Here is a 17,278-nt window from a genome sequence, read left to right as displayed (position 1 = left end):
TTTCCCACCACATCTATAATCTCATGGGCAATAGCTAACTGTAAATAGAACAAACCTACCAGTTGGCATTCTGCTCAAACTTCACCCCCTCATCTCACAAAACTATCAGGAAACCACACAAGCCTAGTGACTACACAGGACCAGGTCCTGGAGGTGCTCTCAAAAGGCCAACAATTATGCATTCCAATGGACCTGACAAAATCCCACCAGCAGGAAAAAACTATTTCTATGCCTCTAAAAACACTTTCATGACCAGCCTCCAAACTAGTTTCATGCCAAGTGAGTGGAGGACAGCACGTCATACCTCTGCACACGGGAGGGCTATGCAATGACCCAGGCAATATTCCTCTAGTCTGACCTGCCTCGTATACAAAACGAGAGAAAGACTTCATAGAACTAATCAATAAGGACACGGGGAGTGTGCCCCCCCCCCCCCCAGCAGCTTGGTTTCATTAACGGCAGCTCATGTCTGCTCATTACTGAACTTCTTAAAAAACAAATTGCCAACGTGATGGATGACGGAAGACCGTGCCTATCCTGATCCCGCCAAAGCCTTTGACTACACCTCGCTTGAGCATCGTGGATAAGCTTAACGGGCCAAGAATAAACCCCCATGTCACCCAATTGGAAACTGACATACAAACGGGACACAGGAGTAAGGATAGTGCTTGCCACATCAATAAAAAGACTTTCCGCAAGTGAGGTCCCACAGGGCTCTGTTCTGTGCCACTTATTTAGCATCTACTCCACAGAAGACAAAACAAGTATCAGGAGCTTATGGGTAACCAAAAGTTAGTGAATGCAAACTAGCAGCAGTAACTAAACTCCCAAGAGCTCAGCTAGCCTACAACAGAGTTTGTCCTAAACGCTGTCAAGACATTGCTAAGCGAGTACAGGTTCATAAGTAGGTACTAGGCTAAATAGAAAAAATACAAATAACGTTTCAAAATGTTTTAAAGCAAGTATCCGCTGAAAAACGCCAAGATACCGAAAGAGCACAAACATGAAACTATGTCTATCGCACTGCATAGAGCACAAACATAAAACGATGTCTGTCGCACTGCATAAAATCAGACAGTTTGAAGGAAAATAGTAACAAACGTGCCCCATGGATTTGATTATCCCTCAAAATTTTACTAGAAGTAAAACAACTTACCTCTCACCCTCTGTCATTACTGCGCCCTTTGATTATTCAATACTCGCGGCGCGGGCTGAAAAGTCAAAGGATTGGCGCCGACCAGACGTACAACCGCACGCATCTAGCCAATCGCGAAACTTTGAAAATCTACACCTCCGCCCTAGACGTTGCTCGACTTTGTCTATTGGTACTGTTCTTTAATTCATTTTTATCTCTTTTAGAACTGGTGCGTTTCTTTATGAAAAATTAAAAATAAAATTATAGTAGTAATTAACAAAAAATATGGGTTATATTTTAGTGCAATAATCCCGCAATGCCTTTCTCTCAAATTTTGCTATTTCCTTCCTATCCCCCTTTCCACCTGAAGATTTGGGGAAAAAGGCGATCGAACCTCTTAGAGCAAGAAATCTGGCCAAAGCCCTAAATAAAAGTGGGACAAAGGCCCAAAAATAAGGATTATTTTTATACTGCTCTTACAATTACAAACTTAGAAAGTTGATAGAATGACAAGCTTTGCATTAACATTAATTCTGTTAAGGGTAGGAAGTCTGCAACTCAAATGTATGTCATAGTTTCCAAACTTCATTCTTGAAAGATTTCCACTAATTTGCCTGAAAATCACAATTATATGAAAAACGGACCAAAAATATGTAACAAAAATCTGGGCATTCTGCAAAAAGCTGTACAGTTGAGAGGCACTTTATAACAGAGCTACAGCCTTTTACTTCAGAAAATAATCATCTTTTTGGATTAACAGTACTGATAAAAAATACTCGATTATTTTTTGGATTTTCCCCTCATTTTGGATATAAAAGGTTGAGAACTAGCACGTCTGCTTAGGCTTTCCCAACGTAAATGACTGGAGGAGGTACTGCTGAATGGCCATACAAATAATTCTGACAACACACATATATACGTTGTAGCTTTTTAAGTGTGTTTCTCGTGGTTCAAAAAGCAGCCACGAAGAGTTTATCCTCTTACGACTTCAGTAATATACCGTTATACGTAGTCGTTACGGCATGCAAACACTTTCAAATTACATTTAGACTATTAATAGAAGTAAATACTACGGGAAGGCAAATATGCACATTCTGATTAAAATAAGTTACTATGCCACATTCTGTATTTTAATGAAAAATGCAAAGCAGTATAGATTAAATTGTGATTTAAACATTAAGTGTTACAATTTGATAAAGGTATACATTTCAAAAATTACAGTATTTAATAGGTACTTACCAAATGAGTAATGTGCAATGCAGATGATCAAACTAAACTCAACAAAAATCTTACAATACGACAGAAAAAAGGAAAACATAGTTGGTCGAAAGAAATTTGGCGATAGTAGAGAACGTTAAGTCCTGATGCAGAATAACGAGTGAATTGGTTACTTAAGAGTCAGTATCATCAAACTTTTTTCTCACCTGTCAAATTGAACTATGATAGTTCAGTAACAGATTCGCTGAGGAGAAACACCGAGGTGGGAAGGGAGAGAGGATTCTATATTTGTAGTTAATAAAAATAGATGATTGTTGTTATATAGACGTAGTCCAAGAAAGATCACCCTGCGCGTTTGCTACTGCGCATATAGGTGTGACTTTTCTAGAATTAAACTGCACATCGGTATAAACAAGCGTTATGTTGGTGTGGTGGCGAATCTGATGATGGGAGTCCACAGAGTTTTGTGTAATTGTTTTGACCGGAAGCATATATGTCTGAAGGCGGTAGAGAAAGGTTGTTTCCAGGATATGCACTTATGCTTAATTTATAACATTTTTATTGACTAACAGAAAACTTTAAGCGCGGTGTTTTTATTGGATTTTTTTTAAACTGAGGTGATATGGGATCTATAAATAAGTATCAAATCGCATTTGTTTTAATAACCGGTATTAACGGAGTCCCAGTAGCGTAAATGCATATCCGGGTAAAGGTAGGTACTCGAAGCTATGGTTGTCATGACGATATGAGGGTACCGGAAAAGTTTTGATGAAATATGCTCTGGTAGGAATGAAAAACTGCAATCCTGATTATTAACTGGTGGTAGTAGTAATTGCGGTTGGCGTTTGGGTCTTGAATTTCCCTCTGATGCGACTGTTTGCAAAATCCACAAAGTGATGTGATTTCCAAGCAGTTTGATCCCATCTGTATTTCCAGACCAGTACCAATTTATAGGTTGCGTGTTCACACTACACGAGGAGAAAACCCAAAACATCGGTAAGATTGTATTATGCATAAACGTCTAACTTTTATTAGATAACTCTAAACGATAACGCCGCCGAAAAGCCAATTTTTTTTCATTCTAAAAGTCGCACTGTGCAAAGTTGCCCACACTTCTTTTACAATTTTTTTTTTACTTTTATAACATTGCCGCCTCGTAGCAAGAGGTTCCTCTGTTCGATTTTCGGCTGGGGTGCTTTGTGTGCAGAGTCAGCCTAGTATCTACCTATGAAATCTGCCCGAGGACATTTATAAGCCTAGCCAGAGTGTGTCAGCTTTTGCCGCCCCATTAATTAACTGAGCTTCTGTCAAGAAGAGCCAGTGAAGTGATCCCAGGGGTGTATTTTCTGTTACTCATCCACTCGTCAAGGTTTCACTTTGAAGGGTGTTCGTGAGGGGCTCTACCTAATTTGTTTGTGTGTCTTTCGGCTTTTCCCGGTTAGGGGTCGCCACAGCAGAACTCCGGTCCGCTAATGACTGGTAGTAAATTTTTACGTGCCGAGTTGCCAGCCCTGACGCGCAACCTTCAACAAAGGTACACAAAAGATGCTGAAGCTGAGAATCAGACAGGACAACGTCTTACTGTGAGGCGACAACGCTACCGCAGCACCACCGTCGTAATCTAGTTAGGAATTTTGTTCCAAAGCATAGAGAGTCTCTGTGACAGGAATCTATCCCTCCAGCATATTGTGGTGAGGTTTAGCTCACTAGAGCGAGTGTCTCACAGTGACTTGGATTTCTTTAGGTGGAGCATGTCCATCAGTTCTGAGTTGGACATGGCTTTGTAAGTCAGGCAGAGATCCCCTCTGAGTAAGCGATATGCCACTGAATACAGCTAGAGTTTTTCCAGTCAGGCTGCATAGGACATATGTCTGAGGCCAGTAATCCTCTTGGTGAGGTACTTTTGTGGTCTTTCCAGCTGTTGGAAGTGTCTTGTGAGGTACATCCCAAATGGGGCATTGTACTCTATGATGGGTCTGATGAGTGATGAGTAGAGGGGCACTATAACCTCTTTATTTCTAGATGCGAACCCTTTAGTAATTAGCTGGGCTGCATAGAAGGATTTCCTAACTACTTTGGCAATATGATTGTCAAAGGAGAGATTACTATCTACCTGGGTCCCCAGATCTCTTATTACCTCTTCTGTATTAAGGGGGCTGCCACCTATGTGGTAATTAATGGGTGTTTTGTTTTTCCCAAACAGGATGACTATGTATTTTTTGGCGTTTAGCTTGAGACCTTGACTTTGACACCATGTCCGTCTCAGTAAGGCCCTTTTGGAGAATGTCCGTGTCAGCCAGAGAGTCAGTTATGGCTCCCAGTTTGCAGTCATCGGCAAATTTGGTTAGCCATAGTCCTCCTGTGTTTGCCTGTACTTCTGAGAAGTATATGCCGAACAGTAGGGTTCCCAGGACTGAGCCTTGTGGGACACCACTTGTGACTGGTTTAGAGTTGGACCTGGAGCCCGCTATTCTTACTGTGTGAGTTCTGTCTGTAAGCTAGTTGGCAACCCATCTCGTGACATGGGGGTTTATGTTCAGGCTGATGAGTTTTTCTATATTTCCCGAGTGGGGATGGTGTCAAAAGCCTTGGCAAGGTCAAGGTAGGCTGTGTGAACCACCTTCCCCTCAAATGGTTTTGGTGACTGTCTCAAAGAAGTCAACCAGGTTTAGTAGGCATGATCTGCCCTTAACAAAGCCGAACTGGGTCAGGTCAAGTGTTTGGTGGTTCCCAATGTCTTTGTTAATTAGTTCCATGATGATGTGCTCCTTAGCCTTGCAGACCAGGCTAGTTGGGCTTATGGGTCGATAGTTACCAGGGTCAGTTGTGGCCCTTCCTTTGTGGAGCAGAATAACCATTGCTGTGCGCCATTCTATGGGCACATAGCCTGTGGAGAGGCTGAGGTTGAACAGTGTGTTTAGGTGGGGGGTTAGTTTGTTCTGTAGTTCATGCAAGACGCAGCCTGGGACACCATCTAGCCCCATTGACGCTGTGCTTTTGGCTTTTGAAAGGGCTGTTTTCACCTGTGCATCTGTGATTTCTGGGACACTACACTTTTCCGGTATTATTGTGGGCCCTGGGGGTGAGAGAGGGTGAAGTTTGCACTGAATCTATATGCCAGGATGTTGGAAATATCAGTAGGTTCAGTATATTTTGTGCTATTTTGCACTAGCTCAGAGCATGTCTGCTAGTTGCCACTTAGATTCTTGACATAGCTAAAGAAGGCATTGTGGTTATCTTTCGAATCCTTGGCTATTTTTTTTTCGAAGTTAGCCTTGGAGGATTTTATGAGAGACCTTAGTTTCTTACTGATACTGATCAGGGATGTCTTTCCTTCTTGTGATTTGCTTTTTTTTTTTCTGAACTAGTTTCCTCTTTCTATTATATAGCCTGTTTATGACAGGGGTCCACCAGACTGGTTTCCTTATCTTAGAGGAATGAGTCTTGGTTTTGCTAGGGATGGCATGATCCATGCATCCTTGCAGGTGCTCATAGAGTGCATTTGTAAAGGTTCCTGCATCTTGGACACTGTTATCCTTTAGCGTGGGGGCTGTGAAACTTGCCACCTCTGTCTTAAGTAAGTTGAAGTTTGCTATAGAAAAGTTTTTCACTGTGGTTTCCTTGGTTGGTGGTGTGGTGTGGACATCCAGAGTGATTAGTTTATGGTCTGATCTAACCAGTGACAGGTTGACCTCCGGTGCGGAACACCTGTCGCCCTTGTTGGTGATGACTAGGTCTAATATGTTTTCACCCCTGGTAGGGGAGTTTACCAGCTGATCCAGGGCATTTGAGTTGATAAATTCCAGGAAGCGCTGGACCTGGGAGTTTGTACTTGAGTAGTTTTCCCAGTTAACGGTAGGGTAATTGAAATTACCCAATATCAGGGTGTTCAGTAGGACCTTCATGTTTTCCAATGTTTCCAGAAAGGTGGAGTGGTGGTCCTGGGTCATGGAGGGTGATTTGTAGCAGGCCACAATTTGCATTGCAGGTTTGCCTGATGTTAGTTGCACATGGATGATCTCAGAGTATCATGAAGCCCCACTAACCTGGAGGTGTAGGTATCCTTAATGAATATGGATACACCCCCTCCTTTTGTGTTTCGGTCCATGTTCTGTGGCCGAAATGTGTGGTATGAGTTGTAGCCCGGTAGTGCTGGGGTGCTCTGTGGAGCCTTGAACCAGATTTCAGTTTGCACAGATGTCGACGTTCTCCATACTGAGGAGTGCTTAGAGTGCGTGCATTTTGAGATTTAAACTCCTGGCATTGAGTAGCATAACCCTCATTTTTTATTTGTACTGTTTACGGAGGTGGGTTTGACTTTTGAGCCTTGCCTAAAAAAGGCACTATGGGGGCAGCAAGAGCCTTGGCTGGTACTCGAAAGCCTAGGGATGACAGGTGCAAGCCGTCTCTTGCGAAGCAATGAGTCCTGTCGAGCATGTCGTCCCAGGCTGACAGACACTGGATCCTCTTTGAGTGACACTAGAAGCTTAGCCAATTGTTGAAACTGATCATTTTTTCTTTATACTGCGGTATTATTCTTGGTGAGGGCAGGATGCTAGTCAGGGTCATACCCGGCTGGGCTACATGATCAGAGAGCTCTTCCATGTCTCTTTTTATGTAGTCCATGGATGTACGTCTCAGGTCATTCATACCAACATGAACAATGACAGTCATATCTGTACTTGTTCTGGAGTGACCTGAGTGCGTGTGTTATGTGGCGGATTCTGGCTCCCGACAGGCAGCTAACAGTAACCTTCTCCTTGTCCAGCCTAGTGAGTGGGACGTCAGTGTGCCTGATTATAGAGTCTCCTATTACTAGTGTGTTGGGTATGTTATTTCGCCTTAAGGGCTGTGATTGTGCGGCACACTTATTTTTGTGTTTTATGTGTTGTCTGGTTTGTGACGGGAGGTGCAAGTTTTTTGGGTGTCTGCTTTGGAGGTCTCTGATGCTTTTGCAGGTTTTTATTTACAGCCTCCGAGTATGAGTTTGTGTATTTATGTGTATTTTTTGCCAGTGTTGGCTTAGTATGTCTATGTGAGGCTGGAGGTGTGTTGCAAGTGTTAACTTTCTCCTCATGACTGCCTGTTCCAGTCTTGGGTGGAGAGAGCTTAGCCTCCAATTTAGCTATATAATTGCATCTCTCACATATGTTAATGTTTTGTGGTAGGAGGAGAGGGTTTGTGTACATGAGACAGTTGTAACATTGCCTCAGGATACCCAGGTTCACCAGCTGGACTGGAGAGTATACCTAAAATTGCCCTTTGGTCATGCCTGAATAGTAGGGTGAGCTGCTTAGTCGCTTGGTTGGTGAGAGGTGAATAATGAGTATTGCCCTGCTGGGGAATTAAGTGTCGGGGTATATAAGTGCTTGCTATTAGGTCTGAGCAAGTGCTGGAGTTGTAGGATGCTTTTTAAGTGCTTAGGTTGAGAGTTAGACTACTTTCAAGGGAAAAACTGAAGAGGAGACTTTGTGGAGCCGGGAATAATTTAGCCCTAGCTAACTGGTGCTGCCCGGAGGTGCAAAACCGTGCAAACATGTTTTTTTTACAGCAGGGAAATGAAAGAGATAGAAATTAGCCCAAAATGGCCTATAAACTACTAACTTCTGGGCTGGAACCACTCCTCCAGGGACAGATGGCTGCTCAAAGCTCCCCCTCTCGCAGGTGAACAGAGAAACCTCCTTCTATCCAAGTAAGGTATGGGCAACTCGGAAACGTATAACGCTGCCCTGAATTCAGCACTATCCTGAAAACTGGACTATACTTGCTTAGAAAGGTGGGAAACAGGGACATTTTTTTTTTTTTAAAAGATAAGGCAAAAACAGTAAAAATACACAACAGCTTTAAATGACTCCAAACAGTAAAAAATACACTTAAACAGCTTTAGATGACTACAAGCAATCAGAAAAGGCTTTTAAACAAATTCCCCAAGTAACCAGTAAAAAAATCTCAAAGCTGAGCCCTGTTTTTGTAGTCTTCAGACAAGTTCTAACTGCACACTCCTACCACTGGGGTGCAGGGGAACCTTCTCCAAAACAGAAGGTCTGGATTAGTGCTCAAGTTATACAAACAAAGCTAGATTCAGCAGGCCTGGATCTAGTCTATGCTACAGGAAACAAGGCGCACCAATTTCAGTAAGAAACAGTTAAAATATGCAGGCACTATAAGCCTTTAACCAGAAATTCCCAGCTCAGAAGGGCAGAGTCCAGCCTCTCCTCCCACAAGAGTGCAGACCACAGATCTTCTTAATGTAAAATAACTGGCCTGAAGCCCAAGTGCGTAAACCAGAATTAATACACTTTTAGAATAACAGACACTGAGCCCTCAATCAGCAGCTCCAAACTCCGAAGGATGTTAGCTACCTGTCCTGCCACAACAGTGCAGACCACAAACCTTAATGTAAAATAACTGGTCTGAAGCCCAAGTGCTTAAACCAAAAGACTTAGAATGATAGTTGCACCAAGCAGTAATAAATACAACTGTGTACTTTTAAGATGACGTAAAAACAAAATAAAGTAGGAAGAAATACAAATACAGTGAAAGCAGATGAATAAAGTGCAACTTTTTTTTTTTGTGAGCAAATGTGATGGGCCCAGGAGGAGTATCCAAATGCAAATTTACAAGAGGGGTGGGCAGTTTCAAAGCCACCAAGATTAACACCAAAACAAAAGCAGGGAGGGTGAGGGGAACTAACTGAAAAAACAGAGCCACAACTTCCAGCTAGATAGTATTCAATGCAACACAAATAAATCAATTTAAATGCTGTATTATTTGAAAAAAGTGCAGATAAAGATGTACTTTGTCCTCCCTGTGTTTGCGTTGGTTTCCTCCCACATTCCAAAGACATACAGTAGGTGAATTGGTCATAGGTGTGAGTGTGCCTGCGAATGTGTGGTGTGGAAGAACTACTGCTGCAGAGCTAGCCACCCTGGTGGTGTAAACTTTGGCTCTGGATGATTGTCACTGTTACAGCTGTGACAACCCGACCCCATGTACAAACCTGGGAAAAAAAGGTTGCGGATGGATTAAATTATATCAAATTCTTGAGGCTTTTATCATTATTGTAGGAGTTTATACGTAGTATATATTGTATGTTATAAATATAAGTTGAAGGTCTGACTTGCCTAGTGTAAGCTTGAGTTCTTTGAGCTCACTTGGGGGTATTTAGGTATCACTGTGAAAGGGCTGAATCCCCGATGAAAACTGAGACTGTGCTACAATTTCTAGTGGGCTTAAAGGTGTGATATGTACAGGAATCCGGTACAGAAGGGTGCTGTCATTACATTTGAACCATGTCTCTCACTACATAGACTTGGACTCATTCCAGATGCAGAAGTGACCCCGGATCAGACTCCTGGCATTGAGAAGGGTCACCTTGATGTTGTCTAATTTATGATTTGATTTGTTGGTTAGGTTGGAATGTTCATTCGATAAACTATGCCCAAAAACGGCGAAATGAGGTTAGCAAAGGCATTGACAAATATGCAGAACCCCTTGAGTGACAGATGTAGGCCAACACTGGTAAAGCAAGTAGAATTTTTGATCTTCTCATTTCAGAGAGCTGCACACTGGATCACTTTGGAGTTACACTAGCTACTTATCTAACTTATTAAACCTATTATCCTTTCTTTGAATCCAGGGATTGTTTTTGGTGAGTGGGGGGGGGGCACTCAAGACCAGAGTGTCATTGATGGAAGCATGCATAGCAATTTTCACCAAATCCTTCTGTCTGCCTTTTGTGGGTTATGTACTACAGCATTCACTTGAGCATGTTCTGTGATCATGTCTTAATTATACTTGATCCTCCAGGTGAGGGCTTTTGAAATACTGGCATCTCTGGTTCTTAAAATACAGCTAATTGTAAACCTGTTCTTATTCAGCCTGGTGAGTGCTGAATTAGTGTGCTTAACAATGTAATCTGTAATTACTAGGAAGTTCCACGAGTTGATTTATTCTTGTTAAACTCTAGGATGTTTTGATTGTGACATGTTGATGAAGAGGTGCTTGTAGTGGATCTGTTTGAGGTGGGGATTTTTGATAATCTATTTTTCTAAGTTTTAGGAGGTTTGGGTACTAATTTCATAATGGCATCACCGTATGAGTTCTTTGTGCTAATATGAGGATGCTGCATTTATATGTGCAGGGGTGAAATGGTGTGATATTAACTACATGTGTGGGATTTCAAATCGGCTGTGTGTTTACACCTTTTGCAGATAAAATCAATTTGGTTGAGTAAGAGTTCATTTTTAGTGAGCATTTTTTACATTGCCTTAGGATAAAAAATACAAGAAGGATAGCAATGGAAGGGAAAGTTTGTCTCTCTCTGCTGGTCAGTGTTATTATCTATAGGATCTTTGGGTAGGGTGTGGGAAGGGAGAAGAGGCAATTGAACAGTCAGTTGTGGATTCCTTCTGAACCTTTGTTACATGGTAACATACTCCAGTAGGGAAACATTTAATTATGTAACAAAATATAGTTTCTTTTGAGGCTGTTTTCCTTTGTATTAACACGTTCCCTAGACACTTTATTAGCAATGTCAAGGGGCAGATGTTGGTGTGTTACAGTGATCCTGTATATGACTTTATTTGTTTTTTTGTCAGGTTGATTAGAGCTCTCACCCATACTAGCACCTTGTTTAAGTGTATGTCTGATGTGGAGTGTTTGAGGTGATCTCCTTGCTAGGAGTTTGATTTGTGGTCTGATGTAGTGTTTTCTGAGGGTTCCCCTTCAAAACATCTAAAACCCATAACACTAAAATCAAAACATCGATACCATAACGTCTAAAATGTATAATATTGAATAGTGCATCATCAAACATGTAAATGTTATAGTTTAATCTGTTAATCTTGTGGTTTCACTATGAGATGGTGTAATTTTTATTTCTATAGTTGTTATTTATATAGTGCAGGAATTTATACTATTTTTATATAGTGTTTATTTTGCCACTCTGTATGTGTATTTTAGGCCATACAGGTAAGTGACATAGACATTATGTGTACATTGTTTGTGGTGATCGTGATACAGTGGGGTTAGGAAATTAACTTTTTCCCATTGTAGTATGATCTCGGAGTTGGTATACTTAATTTATGGGGGGGCAGAGCCCCCTACATGGGAGGGTGCAGGGGGGATTGTCCCCCTGTAGAAACGTAGGAAAAAGTGTGTTTATTAGTTTGGTGTCGTTATATGTGGAGGGGATCTTATTTTCATGTGATTTGTAGTGTTCAATGTTGACCTTCTAATCCTTTTTCTGTTGAGTATTGCTAAGTAAATTTGTTGAGTTGCACACTTGCATCTGTTTCAGACATCATCAGCAGGGTTTTGCATGATGATTCCCTCTCCTGCTTGACACTTATTTCACCTGTCTGGTGTTTGTTTTTTTTTTTGCTCTTAAAGCCTTCATCTTCTACAATCCATAAGGACAGCATTCCATGGCACCATTTTAGCCACCTCATCTGATTTTCTAGCATGCTACTTTCCCTTGGAAGCCTTAATTTACTCATTCTCGAATGGGTAATCATTTTCCCATGTGAACTAGCTTCTGTCCTCTTGTTGGCTTAAGATTGTACCTGGCTGTGGTATACACCTCCATGTAAATTTATAACCTCCTTGTATGGTCTGGACAATAATTACTGTTCAGTAGTTTTTGATGCAGTACCTGACAATGTGGATAATTTTGTATTGCATACTTCTCGCATCTCCCCTGTTTGATCTAAGTAATATTTTTTCTTTTTAAACTTCAGAACTTTTTGCCCTTTTGGAAGCTAGTCCTTTCGACCCATGATCTAACTTCTGACTCCTGGTTGTTGTTAATTGCTACAGTATCTCCAAGCCACTTCTGGGTGCTACACCCTTGTTTGTTTAATTCCTGGCAGTATCCATCTCTGTTGCAGCACACTCACCTATAGCCATCTAAGACCCCCTCAAATGCACTTTTAGTCTCCCATGGCTATGGAACGTTTGCTTATGCTGGACAGTCACTTTTTCTAAATTTAGGACAAAACCTTGCATAGCATGAGATCAGATGCCTTTTATTGCAAAGTGTCAGTGTATGCCTGTGACTTTGAGTATCTTGTGTCCATAAGTTCTATGTAAACATCAGCACCTTGGATTACTGTACTACATGTTACAAGAATTGTTTGTCCAAGAGTCTGTCCTTTTAGGGCTCTCTTTGCAACTTATTCAAGTGTTTTTGGTTCTTAATACCGGGACAGGAATGGACTCCATTCCTAAATCTGGGTACAGTTAGACTTCATGAAATTAGTATTGTTTCTTTCTTTGATGTTCGCTAAGAGTGGTCCTCTAAGCATCCACCATATGCCAAGAATTGCCTCCTTTTGTACTTCATAAGGGCTTAAGTACATTGGTAGTATATTTAAATACAGTTGTAAATTCTTTTTTTATTAGACCCATTGTTCCTGCTACTATCGGAACTGAGTATCTTTCTTCCATGTTGCTGCTATTTCTCCTTACAAATCCTTTTCCATCTGCTGCCAGCATTATAGATTCAGACCTTGGGTTTGCATTTTACTCTTCCAAAGTTTGTGATGAGGCTTTGCTTTTAACTGTTCATAGGCATTATCTTTGTATTAAGAAGCAATTCTTCTCGTAGTCCTATGTTTGTATTTCTGCACAGCTGTAGTTCTACACAGACCTATCAGAAAAGAAAGTAAATAGTGAGAGGATTCTACAGAATATGAAGAGACACGCCTTGCCTAACAGTCGTTCCAGAGTTTGTTCCTGTCACCTTTCGTGTCTTGGTCCATGGTACAGATTATCCTTCAGATGGAAAGCAAAATATTTTAGTTCTATGCTGAAGTTTTTCTGCATCTGCCATTCACTTAATCTGATTTGTCTTTTTTTTAATCTAGAGATTCCTATCAATGTGTCTTGCTTTTTGAGCGTCTTTCTTCCACATTGGTGTTGTTTCTACTTAAATCTTATTCCATCAGCTGTTTCTCTGTACACAAGACACTGTAATCCGTGTAATGATTTCAATGATTAATGCTACTTTTGTCTTTTTTTCATGGGCTGCTGTATCTGGTTTCCTTTCATCTGTTTTCTTTTTTTAATTGTTGATAATGAGTGATCCCATATGATATAAACTTCATCATTCCATATTATGCTTCGTGGTTCATGTTCCAGTGCTTCTCAACTACTTCTGTGTTGTACTGCTTGCACAATCCCAAATGCAGTGGTCTTGCTACATTATTGTACCTTTCTGTCTACAGATCCTCTGCCATGAGTGCTTCACTCCCAGCAACAAGATGTGCAACCTTTTCCAATTTTCTTTTATAGAACCTGCATTTGTCTGTTTCTTCAACATTTTCAATGGACGTTACAATGTTTTGGGAGATTCAGTTGCTATCTAATTTTTAGCAACTTCTTCTTGTTTGATTTCCCTTCCTTTTCTTCCAAAGTGCTACTGTTAAGCAAAAGTGTCCTGTTTAAGACTAGTGCTTCTCTTGTTTTATAACTTTCACTATGCTTGGATCTGACAGGGTCAGCAAATGTGTATGCAATTGCATATCTGTATATGTAGTCAGTTTCGAGTAAGGAATATGTAATCTTGGTATACACTGATTTTTTTTTAAGGCAGTCTTCAGTATTAGTTTAGTTTTCTGAAGTATTCCTTCCTGAGCTTTATTCTTTATTTTTTCAGGTTTTATTGCCAACCCTTCATTTATTCCCAAATATTTTGATGCTCCTTCCTGTTCAAATTCCTTTATAAAATATTTCTGTCCCAGGTTGGTGCTTTAGCTTTCTTTTTTTAAATATTACTTTTACACATTTATCATACTTTCCCTTCCTTTATGCTTGTGGTAACATTTTATCCATTATTAATTTAGCTGTACAGTAATATATTCTATTTATTTTTGTTATATCACTTGAATTTCTCTTAATAGTCCTGATTACTTTGTTCATTTGCTTTACCAGCCTAACATTTTGGATCTTTCTTACTTTCAGTAATGTATTTCATTCATCTATCTTAATATGTGTATCCATCTCTATTAAATCAAACAGTTTTTTCCTTAAGTTTTCTTGTGGCCTGAGAACATCTTCTTTGCTCTGTTTCCTGTGAGTATTCTACAGGGAGTTTTAGAACGTCTTCCTGTGACATATCCTCTGAGATGCATCCTGCTTTATTTGCTGGTCCCCCATTTGGAGACCCTTTGACACCTCACACCATGGCATTACCTGTGTCAGAGATGCCACTGTTTCCTGCTCCTTTCCTTGCTGAGCATCTTTAACTGGACTTTCATACGGGCCTCCTACAGACTGTTGCAGAGCATCACCAGTCTCCAGTGAAATCCCACTCATGATCAGTTAGCTCAGCCAACATTAGATACGAATGCTACATACTTACTGCAGTGATAGATCTGTGTTGGTAGTTTCATATTATTCACCATTCCCTCCCTCTTGCCCCCAACCTTTTGGTATAGAGGAGGGTGTTTTTTCTCCCGTCTACTTTTATTCCCCATTCTCAATATGTGATGCTGTTTCATTGTGAGCTTCTGAGATCTGGAGTTGGGTCCTCAGGCACTGCATTTTGGCTAAAGTGTAGGAGTGAGGGTGGACTAAGAAGATTTTGAGCTGGGCTGAGTAAAGTATCTACAACTAAGTATCTACTAGTTGTAGTCCTACAGGTGAAGGATATGAAACTACCGGGGAAGATCTGCAGTAAGATAAGTAATGTAATTTGTATTTAGGCAGAGGACTTGAGGTTAAGAGAACTGTGAGATTGCTGTAAGGCTGCTTTGTGTGTTTTTTTTTTTCTTCTTTTTTTGTGAAAATCGCTTCCAGGAATATTGTTTGTAGTATTTTGGAAGTGTCCAGTACAACCACCATCTACTTAAAGTGTTTGTGTTCATTGTAATACACCATAATTTCTAAGATAATGTTTTGTTTTGCCAGTTTGCTATAAATCATGATTAGCAAGGCAAAATAAGTTCTGCTCTTCGGGATCTGATTCTGTTGACTGCTGCTGCTGATAACAACGTAATGTCCACATTGAGTGAAATAAGTGCATCATTTTTTTAATTTGTTTTGTGTACATACACACACCGTATCACATTTATATGAGGCTGAATCAGCTAAGCTAAATGTTATCTAACTGCATTCTTTCTACTTTTAAAATGCAATCTGACTGCACACAACAATTTCTTCTTAGAATGTCTACTCTTCAACAACCTTAATCACACGTAGGGGCGGAGCTTAGATGGCCAACTGAGAGCAGTGAATTTTAAGAGCTCCATAAACTAGTAAAATAATGTAGGAAAATTTTATTATTTTCAAGTTTAAAACATCAGAAATCTATAGATAAACTACTAAACTACATAAATATCAATTTTGGTGGAGATGTACAAACATTTTCCTGTCAAGTAACTTGGAGATATATTGAGTCAGTGAATATGAACAACTTGAGGAATTCTCATCTAGATGCTGCTTTGAAAAAAGAACTGCAATTGATGACATCTACGTTATAGAAGCTATCTTTGAAGATGGATGGCTTTAAAATGACTTGGAAAACCTCAAATTAAATTCTCAAAAAACAGATTGATACTCTTAACGAAGTATTACAACACCACCATACAAAAATAACAAATACAGAGATTTCACTAAATGACATTGAAGGGAGACTCAGAGGAAGAATTCCAAAAAGAATTTCTGCTTAAACAGGATATATGGCTGCTTAATAAAATAGATGACTTAGAAAACAGGGAAAGGAGGAACAACATAAGGATATTTGGTCAGCCTGAAAACACTGAAGATGAAGACATTGTTTCATTCTTAACAACCTGGATTCCTGAGTTTTTAGACTTGAATGAGGGACTTTCATTTGGAATTAAAATGGCGCATAGAGCACTGAGGAAACCTGCTTCTAACTCAACAAATAATCTCCACCTAGATCCATAGTTATAAAATTTCTTTCGTTTCTGTACAAGGAACTAATATTAAAATCTGCTTGGAGAAAATCACCCTCAAGTACAATCAAAGCCTGATAAGGTTTGACAATTATTATATTCTTCTAGAGTACTAGGTCAAAGGAAAAAAAGCCTGGCCAATAATAAAACTATTGAAACAAAACTACATTAAAGCACAGCTGACCTTTCCAGCCAAGATAAAATACTTTTTGCCAATGAGGTGAGAACCTTTAATGACTTAGAAGAAGCTACTATATTCATCAAAAACAACAGTGTCTATCCCAGAAGAAATGGAATGGATGTTTCCCTATTCTTAAAAGAATAAAAGAAACAAATCCTTGGACTGATGCTAGAAAGAAGAAACAAAAAACTGATTCTAAGATAGCTGCCCCCCCCCCAAATAAAAATAAATAACTTTTACAACTACATCTCTCAAAGTATCAGCTGATATGGTACACCACTTGTCATATGTTTTTATTTAAAAAAAAAGGAGGTTACTTAAACAACTGAGAAACAGTAATGATTTATTCAGAATGTTCAAAGAGTCCAATAATTCTTCACAAACAAAGGTAGGTCAAGATGGGTTACTATTTACATTATATATAAGCCAAACAAAGCAACATATAAACATAGAAGTTTCTATTCCCCTACTTGAACTTAGTGAATACTTATCTTGTTCATTTTTCATTGATTGTACTTGTAACAATTTAAGTAATTAATTCAACAAGGTACCATTTATCAGAGTTCATACTCAAATGTAACAAAGTAGCAACACGACTCGAACAGGCAACAATATTAACTACTGAAAGTAGTGCATAAAATAAATCAATGGTTACGCGCTTTCATCTGACTAAGCAGACTTCATCAGAACGATTAAACACAGATTTAAAACTCAAATATATAAACTTTTTTTGACGCCAAAAATGTATGCCGTTTAAAGTTTAAAAAGGCAGTGCTTAACTCTTTACCCGTTCCTTCATAGCGAGAACATTTCTCTGCATGA

At 39.8% G+C, this 17,278-nt stretch overlaps 2 protein-coding genes across 9 annotated transcripts in view; one reads left to right on the top strand and one right to left on the bottom strand.

The window, feature by feature from the left end:
* PIGX (phosphatidylinositol glycan anchor biosynthesis class X) overlaps positions 1-2,553 on the bottom strand; it is a 462,292-nt gene extending 459,739 nt beyond the window's left edge. For all 4 annotated transcript variants that reach the window (XM_044070313.1, XM_044070318.1, XM_044070314.1 and 1 more), the window contains exon 1: positions 2,375-2,553. In XM_044070313.1, the coding sequence (XP_043926248.1) occupies positions 2,375-2,453 (79 nt within the window). In that variant the 5' untranslated portion in view covers positions 2,454-2,553. The remainder of the gene's footprint in view (positions 1-2,374) is intronic.
* Positions 1,178-17,278, top strand: part of CEP19 (centrosomal protein 19) — a 311,893-nt gene continuing 295,792 nt past the window's right edge. For 2 of the 5 annotated variants that reach the window (XM_044070319.1, XM_044070323.1), the window contains exon 1: positions 3,145-3,349. The gene's annotated coding sequence lies outside the window, so the exon portion shown is untranslated. The other 3 variants (XM_044070322.1, XM_044070320.1, XM_044070321.1) reach the window with 3 other exon arrangements.

The sequence above is a fragment of the Protopterus annectens genome, chromosome 4.part1 (genome assembly GCF_019279795.1).
Source record: "Protopterus annectens isolate FY-2018-M chromosome 4.part1, PAN1.0, whole genome shotgun sequence".
In the NCBI taxonomy this organism is placed as follows: domain Eukaryota; kingdom Metazoa; phylum Chordata; order Ceratodontiformes; family Protopteridae; genus Protopterus; species Protopterus annectens.
This window is presented reverse-complemented; position numbering and strand designations above follow the sequence as displayed.